Source organism: Argentina silus, assembly GCF_951799395.1.
Source record: "Argentina silus genome assembly, chromosome: 16".
Classification (NCBI taxonomy): Eukaryota; Metazoa; Chordata; class Actinopteri; order Argentiniformes; family Argentinidae; genus Argentina; species Argentina silus.
This window is the reverse complement of record NC_139670.1, coordinates 8,781,223-8,801,101: the sequence shown is the minus strand read 5'-3', so window position 1 is coordinate 8,801,101 and position 19,879 is coordinate 8,781,223. Positions and strand designations below refer to the sequence as shown.

General features: G+C 41.3%; 1 protein-coding gene across 2 annotated transcripts; it reads left to right on the top strand.

Annotated features, from left to right (window-relative positions):
• The first annotated feature begins 3,703 nt into the window (after positions 1-3,703).
• Positions 3,704-18,537, top strand: mapk8b (mitogen-activated protein kinase 8b). 2 transcript variants are annotated; one of them, XM_083687975.1, is made up of 12 exons: positions 3,704-3,839; positions 7,079-7,259; positions 7,790-7,919; positions 8,259-8,317; positions 8,846-8,984; positions 9,353-9,518; positions 11,388-11,459; positions 11,965-12,147; positions 13,218-13,342; positions 14,140-14,203; positions 14,854-14,931; positions 15,318-18,537. In XM_083687975.1, exons 2-12 carry the CDS (start codon positions 7,138-7,140, stop codon positions 15,467-15,469), a joined length of 1,290 nt encoding a protein of 429 aa, XP_083544101.1. In that variant the 5' UTR covers positions 3,704-3,839; positions 7,079-7,137; the 3' UTR covers positions 15,470-18,537. The 2 variants fall into 2 exon arrangements, with proteins under 2 accessions (XP_083544101.1, XP_083544102.1); XM_083687976.1 differs by having other exon boundaries at positions 15,313-15,448.
• Positions 18,538-19,879: the final 1,342 nt, after the last annotated feature.

The following is a 19,879-nucleotide window of genomic DNA, read 5'->3' as shown; positions in this document are numbered from 1 at the left end:
AGAGCCTTGTGGATTTGTTCTAAAGTGGCTGGCTGCCCTGCGCCTTTCATTTTCCTCCTTTCCTCATCAAGGTGACAGTGAAGCACGGCCATGAGAAGGGACTCTCAGAGCACCAGGATGAGCTTCTACAACATATCAAATGGAACAATGCATCTCCTGTGTAGAAGGTCACAGAAAGACACGACACCAGCTATATTGTTTTTGTTTCTTTATATCATTAGTGGTCACAGGATAATATACACCGATAATTGAATGCACAAAATGATGACGATTATGGGTCATACTTTAAACTAATCTGGTCTGGTTCCCATAAACATCAGCTGAATTAAATGATATAGCCTACTTCTATGAGAGATGCAGGTCAATGATTTTAATCAATTGTGTACAGTAGGTTTCCGCCTCTGGGTTCCGCCTTCCCTCAACTGAAATGTATTTTTATGATTTTTATGATTTTTGTGATTATTGGTTTCATTATTGCAGGTACAGGTACAGTGAACCAAAACAAATGTGTGACTATCTACAGTTAACTGACTACCTATTAAAGTTGTGAGTATATGGTTGTATGCCTTTGTAATAAGCCTGTAATTACTTTAGTAACAGCATTGTATTAACATCCACCATGGCACCTTTCACTTATAGTGAGAATGGGATTGTAAGTGTGATACCTAGAATTTACACAGGAGCAGTCAATAGCATTATGGTTTGATCTGCGATGGTAACATAAGCTGGCCGTGAGGCAGGGACACAGGGTTTAAGATTGAATCTAATTGCCACCAAGCCGCCACATCAAAATCCCTCTGTTCAGGATGACAGCAGTTTCTATTCTCTTGCCAATCACAAACAGCATTTCAGGCTTGCCAAACAAAGAGATTGTCAGAAGGTTTGCTATCTTGGTCAAAGTGAAATTGCTTTCACATTTTGCCTAAAATGGAGAAATAAATGACATAATTGCTTCTTTTGTCAAATAAACAAGTCTATTCTGAGAGATGTTCTCAACAATAATGACAATTTGACTGTGAGGGCGTCAGACAGCCCAAACCAATAGTCATATCAATAGGCATATCAATCAAATCTATTGCTTTTGTCTGTTATCCACTTTTTAAATCTGTTATGTTATGTCTTAATGGTTCATATTGTTATTATTGCTTTATTTTTTTCCATTAATTATTTTGTAGATTTCCATTTTTCCCCCTCTACTTTCATTTTGTTTCAATGTTGTGTGATTTTGTCTGTCTGGATGTTTCTTTTATCTTATCCCCTGTTGCCATGTACCTTGTTCCTACGCTGCTCTTCCATAAAAGAGACTCAGGTCTCAGTAAGATCTCCCTGTATAAATAAAGGATGAATACAAAAATAAATAAAACATTAAAGGAATTGAAACCAGTAGAAAGATGGCACAAAGACAATGCACTCCCATCAATGATCCTAACTATTGTCATTAAGTGTTGAGTTGCCAGATGATGTTGGGCCCAGATTTGTTTTTACAATTCATGTATTCCATGGATGTTACAATCAACCTTACCTTCAGCAATTACTACCACTGTACCTGTGTTGGCCCCACCCACTTATTGGCCGAACCCCATTTTAATGATTGTATGTGTTTTAAAGGGAGAATGTACATGTATTTCAATGTATGTTTTAGCTGGTCAAGATACAGAAAGTCTGATTTAAGCCTGCAGCAATATGCCCATAAAACAACAAGCAATAATCAAATGGCAGTATCTCTGGATGATATACTAATGGACAACAGTGACATACTGTACAAAGAATATGAAAAGAGGGGGATTTGGATGGGTGTGAGGGGGGTGGTACCAAGTGGTACCCACTTTTTGCACCTCGCCCTGGTACAGGATGAGGATACCCAATCGTTCTCAGAGAAAACACCTAACTTCTTCAAAACAGCCGTTCTTCTCGACAAACAGGAATAGATGAGTGCACACAGCAGGTTACTCCAGCGTTTTTCCTCCCAGTATCCCCTCCATCCCCCCCACAAGCCTTTCATTAATGTGGGGTCATTTAGAGTAGGCTAATGCTCCGTTCAAGTGCAAGTCGGAAACTCACTGGAAAACACTGGAATGCACCGTATCTTTTCATATCCTAGAATGGCAAACTGTAGATCTAAGTAGTTTTGCACAATTCTATCAAATGAAAGACAAACGTTACCTTATTTCATTCGAGATCTGAAGAACTCCCTGTGTTCGTTTCTTCAGGATATCCACAGCTCCCACTTAATCCTCTCAAGCATCTCCTAGTGTCTCACCTGTGGCACCACTTCTCCAAGTGCTACTTCTTTTTTTTTAAATATAAAACAACTTTAAAACCACCATTGTCATTTACTAGACATAGCGGAAAGAGACAATTTACTCCATAGTATAATTCGTTCCGTGCTCACACCTAGTGACGTGTGGTTCCTGTGTTTTTAGCCCTATTTTTAGAGCACAGCCATAAGAACTCAATTGGATTAGCAGAGCGGTTTGACAAGCCACAAGTCAGTGAGCAACCAATCCCTGTGGCCATACTGACTGAGAAGTATTAGCTAATCTGTGGTTTCAAGTATTGATGACACACGTATTTTAAGTAATGGTGGCACACGACACCCCCCCCCCCCTCCCTTTGCCTGTGTGTGTGTGTGTGTCAAACTCTCAATCCAGACAGCTATTATGCAGTCTCTCAATAGGAGATGAAACCTGACTTAAACCTGGCTGCTAAACTCCAACGTTTTGATGTGGGCTTCCCTTATTATCAGAGCATAACCAGCCTAATGAGGAGACAGTGTGAGTTTAAAGGCATGGCTGTTGCTTATTCTGTTCTTGATAGACAAGCAAACAAACAAAAAGTCTCCTTGACTTTTTACAATAGAGGATGGTGTCTAGTTTGATTTAGTGAAGGTTTGAGGAGTTTCATAATTTGCTTTAGAAGTTGGAAATCTCCTATAAAACTGGTAATCATAAAGGACATGGATGGAAGCATACTAGACCTGCCTGTAAATGCTTACATCTATCTCTATCCAAACTCCCAATCCAGCCAGAGAGCTATTAGGCATGGTCTATCAATGGGAGATGAAAACGCCCCAACCATTCACTTGTGTCTGTTTGCTACAATGTAATGACAAATGTTGTTTTCCTATTGAGGGGATATTCTCTGATGTAAGTTGATATGCAAAGACAAATATCTGAATTGTTAAAATCTGAAAATCAAGAATTTTAAATTTCCCATTTACTCTCATTGACTAAGTAAATGTTACAAATACATACATACATACACACACACACACACACACACACACACACACACACACACACACACACACACACACACACACACACACACACACACATCTCTCTCTCTCGGCATGATTAATTGTCATTTAGATGAGTTTAGCAGATTGGCTGTTCTGCAAAAAAAAAAAGCTGCAAAATCATCGCTTTGTCATAAATAGCCTTTTGATTGCTCAACAATATTCTCCTTCAAAGGCAGCGAGTTTCATTATAGTGTTGCACAATTTTGCTAAGGGCGCATGCAACACTGGTATACGTGGGGATCTTGAATGACACTCACATCTCATCGGCAACCGGGAAACATCGCAAGGTTTCGACGACATCGGTATGAAATGGCAGAAACTGCCTGTGTCACGGAAGCACAGAGATTAGGTTACGTAGTACACATGTATTTTGCAGATCCAGGCCTGCCAGTGGAAGGAAACGCAGTGGATTCAGAGGTTGTCTTTACTAAGGAGAAAATAATATAGGTAGTCAAACATTCTGCTGTACATTTCAAGGCAAGATCAGCGGCCGCGGTTTGACAGATTTGGAATTACGCACGCGTTCCATTGGAGAGGGGTGAGTTCGATATGGGTCTTTAAGACATGTTATTGTTAGCAGTGGGGGAGGGTATTAGCCACTGTTTGGTCGCACAGAACATAGAAAATACTGTAAATAGCTGCCATCAGCTAGATGGACCATAATGTTGAGGTTCGGCCTTTACTGCTAAATGCGCTACCTGCGTATTGCAGGTCTTTGTACCTATATTCCTGATTGCCCGATTTGAGACGCACTCTTAGAGGCTACAAATGTGCTACATTGTAACCTTAAAATTCGAGCCAAGCTCCGTAGCTGACCACTGGCAACATACATGGCCTCGTTACATTATACTGTACATCTCACATTTGCGCTTGTGGCAACCGATCATCATGTGTGAACTGATTATACAGACGTGTAAATCGGTCTGATTGGGTTTCCAGTTGAGTGTTAAAGTTGTGTATCTCTGCTTGTGAAGTCGAGTTGTGAAGTATTCACTCGACCACCACGTATAGGTTGCTGTAGGCATGGTAGAAATGCAATGTTATGATTTGATGGACGTGCAAAATAAATGATATCCAAATTGCAGCATGGAGATTCAGCCAAAGGAAGATGCGCTTTTGTCGGACAGATCACATAGAAATACCTTATAAAAGGCTATGAATAAACACCATTAAAATATTGCAAATTAGGATATGATTTACGTTGGTTACAGAGTATCCTGTGACTATGCCAACCATCCATCCATCCATCCATCCATCCATCCATCAATTCATCCAAGACTGTTAATTGATTGGGTTATATTGACTGAGGGGCACCCCAACACCTTGATTGCCCATCGCAAGTGTGTCAATAGTAACACCCACAACAAGGTACAGGGGCATTTGGCAAAATGCTTCAAGATCGGAATGCTGATTCTGCTTCTTGCTGCATTTTGGGTAATCAGGGCTCAGCATTGATTTGAATGGTAGCCTAGTAATAATTAAGCCACAGAGATCATGTGAGAAAGTCCTATTCATTTAGGTTAATAACTGTGAAGCCAAGCTGGGCAGTGTGGCGTGATATGGATGGCGCTGCTTATGTGAGATTGGGTTTGACAGCCTGACACACTGTCAAACTGCAAATCCCTCGGCCCCATTTTCATGCTCTGGGTTTCTTCAGTTGTGTGTTTAATTGGGAATTAAATATATCCCTGCTTGCTTCTCACACAAACTGCTTCTCCACAATGTTTTTGACGAGAGACACCTGGGATGCATCTTGATGCAAAGGCCTAATCCTGTCGTAGGATATTGTGGTGGTGGTGGCAATGTTGTGTAGGCTCAATTTATTCAGACCCACACTGCAGTATACATAGTTGCTGTTTCCCTTATGTGGTCAGATAAAGTCCATTCACCAATTACTTCCAGTTTACAGAATAAGGAGCATGGCAGTTGTGTGTCAATAATGACACTGCTGAAACATTTAGATGGCAGGGTTGATTGAATGATAGCCTTTGACATATAACTGATGTTGACATCAATATTTTGGTTACCCCTTGGCATGAGCCCCGTGCATAATACCTCACCGACACCTAGTCTATCATGCCTGTCATTGGTTTGTGATGTGCCCTGGGAAGATGTATCAAGATGCTGCAGCGTAAATAAACAACCCAATTATTTAATTTCCTCCTGTCTATGGGTATTTAAGTAGTGAGAAATATGCCATGTCTGTGACATTGACAGTCAGTCACAAATGTAACCAGTTTTAGATTGACTGCTTACAGTATATTTGCTTTCCGGAGAGAATGTAAAACAGTGGTTTTATTTATATTATTTATATTATTTTGAAAGAATGGCACACATTGTCCTATGTTTTCTCCCCTCTGGGGAGTTTTTCCTTGGCTTGCTTTTTGGGGGTCTATGGTTCGGTGTTAGTTCATATTGTATTTATTGTTTATTTAGTTTGTATTGTTCTTGTTGTAAAGCTCTTTGAGAAAATCTTCTTTGTAGAAAGTGCTATACAAAATTGATCATTATTATTAATTGGTCTGATGGCCTTGGTCATCCATTTATGCATCACGTATGGCCAGTCTGATCCAGTGGGAGTGCCCATCTTAACGGAGCATTCTCGTCCTCTTTGAATCAGTAAATCATTTTGTTCCGGCTCCTCCAGACCTTTTCTAGTCTCTCCATCTCATAGCTGAGCTTCAGGCCGTTGACATGCCTTTCACCAGGGATGAAAAAGCCCTGCTGATCATCCCTACATGAGGAGATGAGAGGAGGAGGGGGGTAGTAGGCGTATGGAGGTCAAGTCATGGTCTGTCGACTGTGCAGCCATCAGCCAGCGAAAACGTCCTCAGCACAATGTTCTAAATTTGAGTAATGATTTGTGTTCTAACTCCAAATCCAGATCTAGTGTTCAGCCTCTCTCTCTTTTTCTCTCTCTTTCTCTTTCTCTTTATCTCTCTCTCTGCCTCGCTCGTTCCTTCCATTTGTCTGAGCAGCGAGTTTTAAATATACATTTCTGCAGGCTCGTGAATGTGCATTGTACGACAAGTCTTTTCATTGCTGTGGCTTTGGTATTTCTCTATAGGCTAGTGATAAACTTTGCTATGAATAAACTCGGTCATGTCTTCCCCAGGTCTCCTCTGCAGAAGCATCTGAACTGAAGTGTCTTTGAGTTTGTGTTTCTAATTTGGTGTTGTTTTAGACGCTAAGTACCCATAAGCCCTACTCTTGAATCAGAGGCTAAAATAATTAATGTTTTGGAGATGACATTGATGTTTTTGCATGGATTTGCTGGACCGTAGTTTAAGCTCGGACAAAGAGCAATGTGGCTGAAACATTTTTCCTTATTTAGATCAAAAATGAGGAGAGCACCAAGCAGTTTCCTCAGTGATATTTTCCTTTCCAGTGCTCTGGTTTTGGATTTGAGCGCACAGAAACGTGGTCACAGAAAGCTAAATCCATGCTATAGGGATTGACTAATTCGTATGCAGTTTGACGAGGGGTTTTATTTTTATGAATTTGCTTACAGTTAGAAAAATACCACTTAAGCCCTTTAGCTCAAAACTATGGAACATTAGGCCTATAGTTTAAAAGTAAACCTTTTTAGATGACGCATACGGGTACAGTATAAGTGATCCAGATGTCATCGCTGTTCAAGCAGGATGTGAGGGCCATCACATGGAACCATTTCACCTCATGAATATTAAACCACAGTAATGTACGTCAATCAAATTCCCATGGACGGACATCTATTGTTTTGAATGTTATGCTGATATTTCTCTCTCTCTGACGCAGGTCTTGAGAGGGAAGTTCCATTTGGATGCCCAAAATACAACATTTGTCAAGATTTCATCATGAACCGGAATAAGCGTGAAAAGGAGTATTACAGTTTAGACGTTGGGGATTCAACTTTCACAGTTTTGAAGCGCTATCAGAACTTGAGACCCATAGGATCCGGAGCACAGGGAATTGTCTGGTAAGTGGACTGAGCTGTGACTAAGAAAAAGTAAAGCTTCATTTATAATCCCATGCTCTATATACCCGATGTCATCACTGCAACTGCCTGTTCCACTGGAAAAGAACACCATCTGACACAGTGGAGGCAGACATCAGAGGACAGGCTCATTGTAATGCATGGAACAGAATGAGGAATGGTATCAAACACATGGAACGGAATGAGAAATGGTATCAAACACACGTGTTTGATACCTTTCCTTATCCCATTCCATGCATTACAATGAGCTCATCCTCTGTTTTCTACCTCCACCAGCCTCCCCTGATCTGACATAGAAACCTACTCATTTATCAAACAAGAAATATTGAATAGTTGGGAGCAGTTGGTCCTGGAAGTCAATATGAAGAGTTATCACATGCCCTATACTTTGTTCTGCGAAGGGACATTACCTTCGTAGTTTGGGCCCTGATTGACGTCGATATTGATTTCAAACTATCATGACGTGGCTGTGTGTAGAGTGGAGGTACATTTTGTTGTTTTTCCATTTGCAGCTCAGCATATGACCACAACCTTGAACGAAATGTTGCAATCAAGAAACTCAGCCGGCCTTTCCAGAACCAGACCCATGCCAAAAGAGCTTACAGAGAACTGGTGCTTATGAAATGTGTCAACCATAAGAACGTAAGCCATTTACCTCTCTCAGAAGTGTGTGTGTGTGTGTGTGTGTGTGTGTGTGTTTCTAAGAGAAAGAGGAAGGAACAAGGAGAGTATTCTCCAATTCCCCAATATAAAATGTATGGAAACTCCGAACTTGATGCACAGGTCATGCAACAATATCGCAATGGCCCTACACTTGCATGGATGGTTCATATTGTAATATTATTTGTTGATGGCCTATTTTGATAAAGTGGCTATACATTCACTGAAGAGTCTTACACCCTATAATCGCCATTAAACGCCACTGTACGGCACGTTTCTGCTTGCATTACAACAACACACTAATGCATTTTTACTCCACAGATTATTGGTCTATTAAATGTATTTACGCCACAGAAGACGCAGGAGGAATTTCAAGATGTGTAAGTATGTTATTGCTCTTCTTGGTTCTCAAATCAATAATGACGAACGACCATCTTGCTCCCTGTGCTCTGGTATCTTGTACAAGTGAAACTCTGTATTTATAAATGGATATAAAAATGTGTTTTTCAGAAGTATATTAGATCGTCCATCGTGTAAGACATGCTTTATTGCCGTTTGGGTAGTGGAGTGCAGGCTGTGTGAGGATAAGTGATGGGTTAGTACATTGCTGTGCATCGGAGGAAGTGTGATTAATTCTCCTAGCGGAGTGTGCGTGTGTGTGCGCGTGCGTGCGCGTGTGTGCTCGCTCGCCCGTTCGCTCGCTCCCTGCTCTCTGCCTGATTGGATCTCAAAAGAGAAATTAACAAATCATTGCCTGAGGGCTGCAGGGTAAACAGACTGTTTCATGCTGAAGGAGCCTACTCCTGTGTGTGTGTGTGTGTGTGTGTGTGTTTGTGCTGTATGTACACACATGTACAGCACATCTCTGTCTGTGTGATCTCATCCCCCTCCTCTGTACCCATCCCCAGTTACCTGGTGATGGAGTTGATGGATGCCAACCTGTGCCAGGTGATTCAGATGGAGCTGGACCATGAGCGCCTGTCCTATCTGCTCTACCAGACGCTGTGTGGAATCAAGCACCTCCATGCTGCTGGCATCATCCATAGGGTGGGTTAGCAGAGCACACACACACACACACACACACCCCTACACATCTACAGACCTACACACACACACACACACACACACACACACACACACTACACACACACGTTCCCCGCCAAGCAGCACTAATGTGCCCTAGCATTCAGAGGGCTAGATAGCCTCAGTCCTGATGCAAACTCCCACAGGGTTCTCATAAGGTGACCAAACATGAGTCAGATGTTGCCAAGTTAGTTCTCTGACACAGTCACTTCCCTTCTCCTCTTGATTTAGACCTCCGTACACCTACTGAACCACATACTTTGAAAAAGGAATTTTAATGAGCCTAACCTGGAAAAATGAAGGGTTGTGTGAGTAACTTTTGTCTCCTGCAGGACCTGAAACCCAGCAACATCGTGGTGAAGTCCGACTGCACACTGAAGATCCTGGACTTCGGATTGGCCAGGACAGCAGCCACGGGTCTCCTGATGACGCCCTACGTCGTGACCCGCTACTACCGCGCCCCGGAGGTCATCCTGGGGATGGGTTACCAGGCCAACGGTAAGTCACTTGACCAATCAGAGCTGTGCTGCAGAACGCTGCCTGCCGCATGCCCCTCCCACAGAAACCTGAGAGCACCTATACACACACCTCCCCCTTGTCACACAAACACACACAGAAAGGAAGGTGGCACGCCTGGCTATGCATTGTGGGATACTTACTGTTTAGGTACCACCGCACTGCAGCTGTAGCGCATGTGTTCTCTTATTAATAGGCTCTCCGGAGAAAGTTGATCTGATAAAATATCAATGTGAATATAATCACTTATGCATGCTCTAGCTGCCTCACTGTATGCACCTGCCTTCGTCACTTCCGCAAGAGTGCTTTTATGTGCAGATGTGATGGGGCTTGATATCTTCAAATCATTGGACTTGGTTTTGTCATGAAAGGAAATTCGAGCCCTGGTATTGAAAAGAGGCCCATTATATTTGTCTTCAACTTCAATTCAACTGAACAGATAATAGCCATCCCCTGCAGTCTTCTTGACCCAAACACCCTGGGCCCCAATTTGCATGGGCAAAAATTGGTAAAATTGGGGCGAAGTCGGCCATCTTTACCTTAATATTTCTAATGGACTCAATGAGAAATGATCCAATGGGAGTTTTGAATACTGCGTCTAGCGTTTCCTTGATATGCAATGCATTTTTAGACTGTTTACAAAAACTGATTGAGGAATTACAGTTCTCTCAAAACCATAGTTAAAATCAAGCTACAATAAAAATCATGCTGTAGAGTATTCTGAGTTGTAAGGTATTTTTTGCTCTGCTCAGCACTCTTTGCTGAATCAAATTGGGGCCCCCAATCTCTCCTGCTGACTTGTTGCTTTGCTTATTCTGTCCCTTTCCTTCTACGCTACACATATGTAGTGGATATATGGGCCGTGGGCTGCATTATGGCAGAAATGGTGCGCCACAAAATCCTTTTCCCAGGGAGGGATTGTATCCTTGTGCTGCTTGCAGCAGTTCTGCATTTTGTCTCCAAAAACTCTTTGTCTCCAAAAAGTTCTTCTTTTTAAAGCCTTGTTCATAAGAATGGATTGCAGAGATCATGTCAAAGAGCTACTGTCCAAATTCTATTTCTCTGCTATGCCTCCTCACTCCCCCCCACCCCCCCACCCCCTCACCACACCTCCTCCCTAACACACAAGCACTGCTGCTCAAAGCACCTGTGACTCACACATAAGCACCTGAAATAGAATTTAAAATGGTTTGCTCTTTCATTACCAAGAAGTGAACTGCAAAAGATACCCTCTTATCTCATACAGTTTTACCTCCATCCTCATAGATAAACAGCCATCTGGGACGAAACACAATAAATTGACCTTTGTCCGAGTACAAAATGTGTAATTAAACCAGTTTTACCATGTCATGCAATTGACCTTAATTTAGATTCCTACACGGAGGCCTAATATGGTTGAATTTGCCTGTCTGCACTGTATGCTGTGTATTAAAGCCTACTCACCATGGCAGCATACATGTGACTCAGCTCTAAGATACAGTTATTGTATCTCAATGACCTCCGATGAGAATGTTGAGGGTGTGATGCATTTCTGCTGTCATAATACAGTTTCTGCAGGCCTTGGATGTCAGTGTCTTGCTAGTCTAAAACTAATGATGTGCTGACCCTTTCCCACCTGGGGCTAGCTAGTTTGGTACGATGCTAGATTGCGACAATGCCAAAAAAGCACCTTTCCCATGATGCAAGGGCCTAGTCAGACACTGACAGCAGATTGACATGAGAGTGCATGCGGTCATTTTCACACACACACGTCACCTTCGTCTGCATCGTCTTTTTGTTCCCCTGTTGTTGTTTTTTTGTTTTGATTTGAGTTGTTTGCATGCTAATTTGGTTGTCATTTCATTTTTTCAGTTGATGTCTGGTCTATTGGCTGCATCATGGCAGAAATGGTCCGAGGTAGTGTGTTGTTCCCTGGCACAGATCGTATCCTTACCTGGACCTCATCGTCCCTCCATTGTGTGTATAAATTATGTGTATGTGTATGTGTATGTGTATGTGTGTGTGTGTTTGTATTTGTGTGTGTAAAAAGGTGTCTGTCTCATGGTGGTGAGACCCTACCTCTCCCCATTCAGTTTCATTTCCACTGGGTTGGTATTTGAATGGGTTTGAGGTGAACCCTGTCGGCCATTTCAATTCGCGGGAAAATTGTTGTAATCGCTTCACCTCAGTCCACAGCCTCACAAAAAGGATTGTGGCTCTGTTTTGTATTTCCATCCCAGAGGGGAAGAGATGATTAAACAGCTTTCCCTTGATTCCTCAAACACGGTTGATCTAAACCATCAACCGTGACTGAAATGTGCCTCTTCAATGTGTTCATGATCCACCTCAGCCAATGGGAATCATCTTTACCCTGACTTACAAGCCCAAGTGTTGTCGTTCCCTTGTTAAAGCTCCTGTGCAGCACTTTTCTTACATTTTGGAACTAAAGATATTGATCAGTGGAACAAGGTTATAGAGCAGCTGGGGACTCCGTCCCAGGAGTTCCTGATGAAGCTGAACCAGTCTGTGAGGACCTACGTGGAGAACAGGCCTCGCTACGCTGGATACACCTTCGAGAAACTTTTCCCAGACGTCCTGTTCCCCGCCGACTCAGAGCACAACAAACTGAAGGGTAATAACTCTCTTCCTACCCCAAGCATGAAAACACCTGTCCTGTATATCGTTCTAGGTTGTATTATGTGTTGAAAATATATGTGTGTGTGTGTGTATATGTGTATATATACACACACACACACACTCACCGAGCACTTTATAATAATACTGGGTAGGGCCTCCCTTTGCTCTCAAAACAGCCTCAATTCTTCGTGGCATGGATTCCACAAGATGTTGGAAACATTCCTTTGAGATTCTGGTCCATGATGACATGATTGCATCATGCAAATCCTGCAGATTTTTCAGGTGCACTTACAAGCTGTGAATTTCCCGTTCTACCACATCCCAAAGCTGTTCTATTGGAATCAGATCCAGTGACTGGGAAGGCCACTGAAGAACACTGAACTCATTGTCATGTTCATGAAACCAGTTTGAGACGACTTTTGCTTTGTGACATGGTGCATTATCCTGCTGGAAGTAGCCATTAGAAGTTGGGTAAATTGTGGCCATGAAGGGATGCATATGGTCAGCAACAATACTCAATTCAAGCGATGACTGATTGGGTATTAACGGACCCAAAGTGTGCCAAGAAAACATTCCCCACAACTTTACACCACCTCCACCATGAGAAGGTGTACAGGTGTTCCTAAAAAAGTGCTCAGTGAGTGTGTGTGTGTATATATATATATATATATATATATATATGACTGATTGTCCAAGGTAAATGATAAAGTATGTGTTTGTTAGCTTCAAATTAGATGGCTGTAACCAAACACACACACACACATCTTTGCTTGTAGAACATAAGCTAAAATACCCTAACTTCATTAGGTGCCAGATAATTGACAATACCATTGAAAACAGTCTTGTTAAACATGATTAATGTACTCACATATTTGGTGCTTTGAGCTTTACATCGCTTTTGATTCTGATCATGTTTGACTAAGGACTCCCTTCTGGCCCACTAAACTAATTTATCAGTACAGTGAATGTCAGCAGGGAGAAGCGGGAGGAGGGAGGGAGGGAGGGAGGAGGGGGGGGCATTTGCCCACACCATTAATTTCTGTATTCGTCTCAATTGCCTTGCAGCAAGTCAAGCCAGAGACCTATTATCAAAAATGCTGGTAATAGATGCATCCAAACGGATCTCTGTGGATGAGGCACTTCAGCACCCCTACATCAACGTGTGGTATGATCCAACTGAAGTGGAGGCAGTAAGTACTTTGTCCCCCTTTGTGTGGGTGTGTGTGTGTGTGTGTGGGGGGGGGGTGCCTCTTGTGTTAATTATCTGCTCTCCAGTGGTGTGGGTGTGAATGCACGTGTGGGTGTGAATACGTGTGTGTGCGCACGTGTGCTTTTGTGTGTGTGTGTGTGTGTGTGTGTATGTGTGTGTGCTGCAGCTTGTGCTGTATTCATGTGTGCGTGCTTGTGTGTCTGGCTGCAACATTATTGAGTCGTGAGTCACACTGAGGGGGAAAACGTGTCACAACACAGCCTCACTCAGATTGAGGAAAAGCTTGTTAGTGTGCCGTGTTCCTGATGATGAACATCACTGTGCCTCAGCCCACTGGCGACAGCAGGTGCTCCCAAGTTGAAATGAATTGACTGACAGAATAACACGGAGGTTGCACCGACAAACTCGGAGCTTGCGACGCGTGGGAGGAGATGCAGAACCGCACTCGCATGCAAGAATTCCTCTCAACTGACAAATTGGCCTTGAGATGAAATGTATCAAACAATGTGATTCACCCAAGTGAAAGGGGGAGGACATCTCTCCATTGTCAGTCTCCATCTCTCCCCACTCATTCGTTGCTTGCTCTGTCTAAGCGTTAAAACCTTTTGAATTTGCGTGTCCTGTGACGGTGCTTTGCCACAGGACCTAGTGTCTATTTTGGAGAGGGATTCGCTTCGGATGATTGTGGTGCGTGAAGCACGCGTGCCGCGCGTCATAATTGATGAGAGTGTCTGCTAATTGAGAGGAATGTGAAAATGTAAATGTGTCCTGTTGCAGCCCCCTCCCCTGATCACAGACAAGCAGCTGGACGAGCGAGAGCACACGGTGGACGAGTGGAAAGGTACTGTAGAGAGACGCCCGGCGGTCCCTTCCTATAAATATGCACTTCAAGCACTTTCGTTATGCATGTCACATAAAAATTTCATATTTTTCTACTTCCAACCCCCAGCCTTTGGGGCATTGAATCGACTCTTTCAGAGCAGTGTGCATATTGTTCCCTTTTTCTGTTTGTCCTAACCACAGTTCTTTAAACCCATTTATGTGATGTGCCGTGTTCATGAGTATTCATTCATATGTATAAGGTATGGAGTGAAAAGCGTTGTTCACTTTTCCCCCTGCATTCCCAATCCAAACCTAGTCTGACAGTCTAACCACTTCTCCAAACTGAGAATGTGATAATGGCACCATGTTCTCACCCCTGGCTGTAATAGACTGCTGTTTATTGGCCCCTGTTCTCAACTATCAAGTCCTGGTTGTACTTTGTGGCCGTCATGTGTTCTTAGGTTAATTAAACCTTTATTAAGGCAGGGGGTCCTACTAAGACTGTGGTCTCTCTTGTGGAGGAGCCCTGTTGACAAACATAACACAATCATAATCATGTACATAAAAAATTACAAACATAAAAAGAATCAATTAAAACATGTACATTAATTATTCTGATTATTAGGTGTATGTCTCTCACTCTCTTCCACGTATTGTGTTCCATCACAGAGTTGATATACAAGGAGGTGCTGGACTGGGAGGAGAGGACGAAGAATGGGGTGATCCGGGGACAGCCACCCTCTCTAGGTTGGTGTTAAAGAGTTTCCTCCATCAGCAAACTAAACAACGGTACTCCCACGTCTGACACGCCTTCTGTTGGGACCGGTGTGAATAGGGACATTTAGGAAGGACAAATTGAGTTCATACAATTACTCATTGACGCATGCATCATTACCTCTGAAGCACTGGTTGTTGGTGTTATTGTTTATTGTTGTTGACAATAAACTGTGCAGATGAGCAGCTTTCATTTCCAGCACCACGTTAGAGAGACAGCATGGTGATTTGCATGTTAATATTCTCCTTTGAAGACAAATTGAGACTGTGTTCCTCTGTGTTGAAAGTGTGCTTCTGGACCTGTCTGGTGTTATGTTCATTTCTGACTGAACGGGAACTCCGTGTTTCTCATAGCACAGGTGCAGCAGTGAGCAGCGGCTCCCAGCACCCTTCTACGTCGTCCTCGTCCGTCAACGATGTGTCCTCCATGTCCACCGACCCCACCCTGGCGTCCGACACAGACAGCAGCCTGGAGACAGCCTCTACGGGCCCGCTGGGCTGCTGCAGATGACTATCACCCTGCCCCTGCCCTGCCCCCGGTTCCTGGTTCCTCCGCTTGTCTTCAATGGTGTAGAATTTAGGCCAGTTCGTTGTTTGTTTGTTTGTTTTTTCGAACTACTATAAAGTATTTTTAGTAGGTTTTTATTTTTATTTTATTTTTTCAGTTCAGGCTGTAATTTATTGTGGCATATCTATTTCTTTTAACCTAAGAATGTTATGATTTCACTACGCTAGACAGTTTTTTTTACAGATGGTGAGATTTTTTGGTCTGTAAAAGCTTTTACGTGACATACTGTAGGTTTTTGTTTTCTCTTTTGTTTTACTTTAAGCTACTGCTATTTCAACTGGCCATATCGATGTAGAATGAGTTTGTACAGATTTTATGGTAAATATATTTTTTTCAATTTGAGTTTGCGGTGAGCCATTTTAACCATAATTTAATTGATACATGTATGACTTTAGTACTCCCCTTTCGGAATAATAGTATTTCTTTGCCTATTTTATCCAATTAAATTTTTAGATATAATTTTGATTTATTTGTATAAAAAGAACTGTTTTTTCTCGTGAGTCACTACTTCCTTGTAAAAAAAATTCAAGTTTATGAAAGCTTTATTTTTTGCTCTTTTTAAGATTTTGTTTAGTTTAGTCTTAAGATATCTCAAAATGCTGTTAGCTTCCTGAACCATGATCCCTATTGATATGACTTCTCATTTTGTCATTTTTTTTTTGTCTTCATTTTGCCTAATTTTCTTTCTTCAGACTTCATGGGTATTATGCGATCGCAAAGGTGCAGTTAGGCCTGGAAAGGTAACTAAGAGCTATTGATACTATTGTCTTTATTTGTGAGTGCTGAATGCACCGCTTCATCTACATTGCTGAGTGACATTATCCTTTTCTACAGGTGGATTTTGCTTTGATCGTGGGGTTTTGTTGTTTAAACAGTAGGATGTCTAAGAAATGTGTCAGTATGCTATGGAGCTTTGGGAGACATGATCAAGTGATAAGTAAGATCACATTATTTGTGAGATGGGCGAAGGTAGGAAGAATTAGTTTTGATTGAGTCTGAGCAGGGATGTAGAGAAGGCTTGTGGATGTGGATGATTGTTTGTTGTCCTTGGAAGGATGGACACTGTCAGCTGCAAGCACAGAAACAAACAGCTTTTAAAGACCTGATTCCTACTATGATATAACGTTGTTATTATTAATGTAATAAATGTACATTTTCTGCCAGCTTGCAGTATGTAAATATTAAATTGGGAAATAATAAGCTAATAATTAGAAAGTGATAAGCTGGATCTCAGATAAGAAAATTGGCCAAGATTTATTTGCAGGACTTGCATGCATGCGTGCACCAAATCTATTTACCCTAAGCTTAGTACATAAAAAGCAACAGAACCACCACAAAACCAAGTGAATCACTGCAAAATGATTCTTAACTGTATGCAATAATGGTGTCCTTCCAGAGTGTTTTTTTTTAATTTAGCATTTAAAGGAAAAAGTGCCTGTAGTTTGTCATGCATTAATTCCTGAGTATCTAGGGAGAGGAGTATTCAAGGTATGTTGAGGTTAGCGGTTTCTGCGGTTTCTGAAAACGACTAGTTTCCTGAAAAGTCAATCACATTCGAGGCGGTCGTTATCACAAATGTATTGTATATTTTTCTACTGCATTGGTTATGACCCTAAAGTTGGAGACTACATAGTCTGTCGAAAGGATGATGTATGCTTCGGAATATTTTAGCACATTACGTTTTGAGTAATTTCAAAAGGGCAGTTTTATCAAGGTCTTTCATCAAAGTGAAAAAACCAAACTTTTCTATAACAATGACTGATAAGCGTGTATGGTTTGCGGCTTTACTTTGCATAATGAAATTGTGCTCATTTTAGGCGGGAGGAATTTATCAGAATTACTTCCTTTTAAAATAATTTTATATATTCCTTGATCAATATTGAACCAAATTATTTGCGCTGACTGTGGCTGTTAGATTGTAGATGTAGTGGGGGTTGTGAAGAATGCCTATCCTGATGGTTGTTTCAGAATGTATGGCATGAATATGTCGTCTTCTGAGAACGTGTTATTGAGACTGATGAGGGAAGGGAAAGGTATGCAGAAGAGCAGCCAATGAAACGTATCCATTGTTATAGTAGCTGAGTTCTAACACAAGAAGATTATTAAACAGACAAAACAAACACCTTTTTGTGTTGTTGTTTTTAAGTGCTCTTAATTTACTTAGCCCGGCATAGGGATACAATTGGAGTTTTAGAGTTTTCTGTTGCTTTTTGCTTTTGTATCGCATCTCTCAAAAATTGTAATCATCATGATTTTAAGTAGGCTTTGATGAACTACCTCACGCTAAATTTCTACAAGTTCTTGGCTACTTAGTTGCCCACAGGATTAGCTATCGAAGACATGTGAATACAGATTCCATTATTTATTTATTTTAAAGTGTACTATTGTCAATGTTAGGAGACTTCTAGTTTTGTACATTATGTATACTTTACACCTAGAAGTAAAGAGAATTGTTTATGTAAATTTCCTTTTATTTGTTTTGGGTTTTTTTCTCCTTTTTTTACAGTTCATGTGCAATACCTTCTGCAAATTGTGCTAGTTGTAAGTGATGGATCTAGCCATGTTAGTTGTATGTTTCTGAAGGTAGAGAAATGTTTGGTACTGTCAATCCATGTTTTTCTTTTTTTTATGAATTAGGATGATTCTCTGTGACTTAATATAGTCATGATGTTACGTAATCAGTCTTACCAGTCCTTAAAATCTGTGGCCAGAGGGAAGCTAGTGGAGCACATCATGCATGGCCAATAGATTTTGATCGTTATGTGGTAAGGCCAAATAATGATGATAAAGAAAAAAAAAAGATTAAGTAATGGCTAAAACAAACTCATATATGTATGGTGCTGGTTTGTAATGTTTGCTAGTGAAGCCAGCCATGCAAGTAGTTAAGAATTCCTGGTTCTGCGTGTCCTGAACCGCAGCCAATCAAACGTGCACTACTAGAATAAATGCACTGGGATCTGACGATGCCAACTTTAAAACATGTACTGCAAATAAAAGAAATACAATTTGAATCACGTATTCGTGTGTCATTTTCTTTCCCTTTTGTTGTCCTTTGTTTGAGCATACGCTGTAGTAGGAACACAAGCTCACTGGTGTCTGAGTCACAGAATGTCATTTGCCATCTTTATTTCCATAAATTGCCATTCATTACAAGTGTGTAGATTCATAATAAATAAGCACCAATGCTCTTCATCAGAGACATATGAAACATTTAACCGAGGATAAGTGGAACATTTAGGAGAAAATAAACATTTCAACTGCTGTCATTGACAAGGTAATCACTATAGACACATGTCAACATAGTCAGTCAGTCAACAAGCCTTTAAAACACCACCTTGTAAACATAAGCCTATAAACAGCATATGAAAAGTGTAATCAGATAACAGTTATGCAATTCTGTATAAAATGTAAAAAAAGAAAAGAAAATACAGTCACATTGCCTTAAACTGAAAGCACATTTTCACAATACCATACTGCTTATAGGGGACTTTTAAAACTACTGTGTTTGGAGTGTTCAGCACTCAGGACCGTTTTATGATGTTGTGATAATCATTTCTTGAGCAAAGGGGCCATAAAGTATCAACAATTTCACTGCATGCAACGCTCACAGTACCGTACCATAAGAATTTTCTTGGAAATGTACAAATTGTTAGCAATGCATTTAAATCTATTCATCAGTGTTTTAAGGTAATAATTTGTCTAGACTTAATTGATGGGGCTGGCTTGATCAACAACACATTACATTCACTACAGTATACATTCTTTATTCCTTTTTTTTCATTCAATTCACAATTGGCACCTTACTGTACTTCAAGTGGCTCTGGGGAGGTTGAGTTGCTCTTCAGCAATTTGAAGTAGTGATAAATCAAATAAAAGCAACACAACTAGGTATTACCGATGACAACGCCTCTGGACAAGCAGGCAAAACTTTCCTTTTCCCAATTCAACAAGTCCCAGAAGGCATTGCCAGGATACTTCATTGTGTCTTTGAGGGCAGTGGTCAGCTTCATGTGCCAAAACCGACATGGCTTCAATACTGGTCCTAAGCTTTAAGTACGGCTTTGGTATTACATGATCTTTGCACATCAGTAGGCAGCATAAGATAAAGCATAAATGCTTGTTGTAAATGCTGTCTATTCATAATGATAGTAGTTTAACCCTCATCTTTACATTAACGATATATTGACAATATATTGGACCAGAGTATACCGAGGACCGAGGCTTTGTCACCAAATGTCATGAAATTCCAGTATTTCGAAATTGGAGTATTCCAGAGATACTCATGGTACTCATGATAGGCACACTTAGACGCCTGAGGAGATACATGGATGCAGCCACCTGCATTCGATAACA

What these genes read in the sequence shown, in the direction of transcription:
- mapk8b (XM_083687975.1), top strand. Translation starts at nt 7,138, where the DNA reads ATGAACCGGAATAAGCGTGAAAAGGAGTATTACAGTTTAGACGTTGGG. An exon ending in CAGGAGGAATTTCAAGATGT is followed by an intron (nt 8,318 to 8,845) that starts GTAAGTATGTTA and finishes ACCCATCCCCAG; the next exon opens with TTACCTGGTGATGGAGTTGA. An exon ending in CTGCTGGCATCATCCATAGG is followed by an intron (nt 8,985 to 9,352) that starts GTGGGTTAGCAG and finishes TGTCTCCTGCAG; the next exon opens with GACCTGAAACCCAGCAACAT.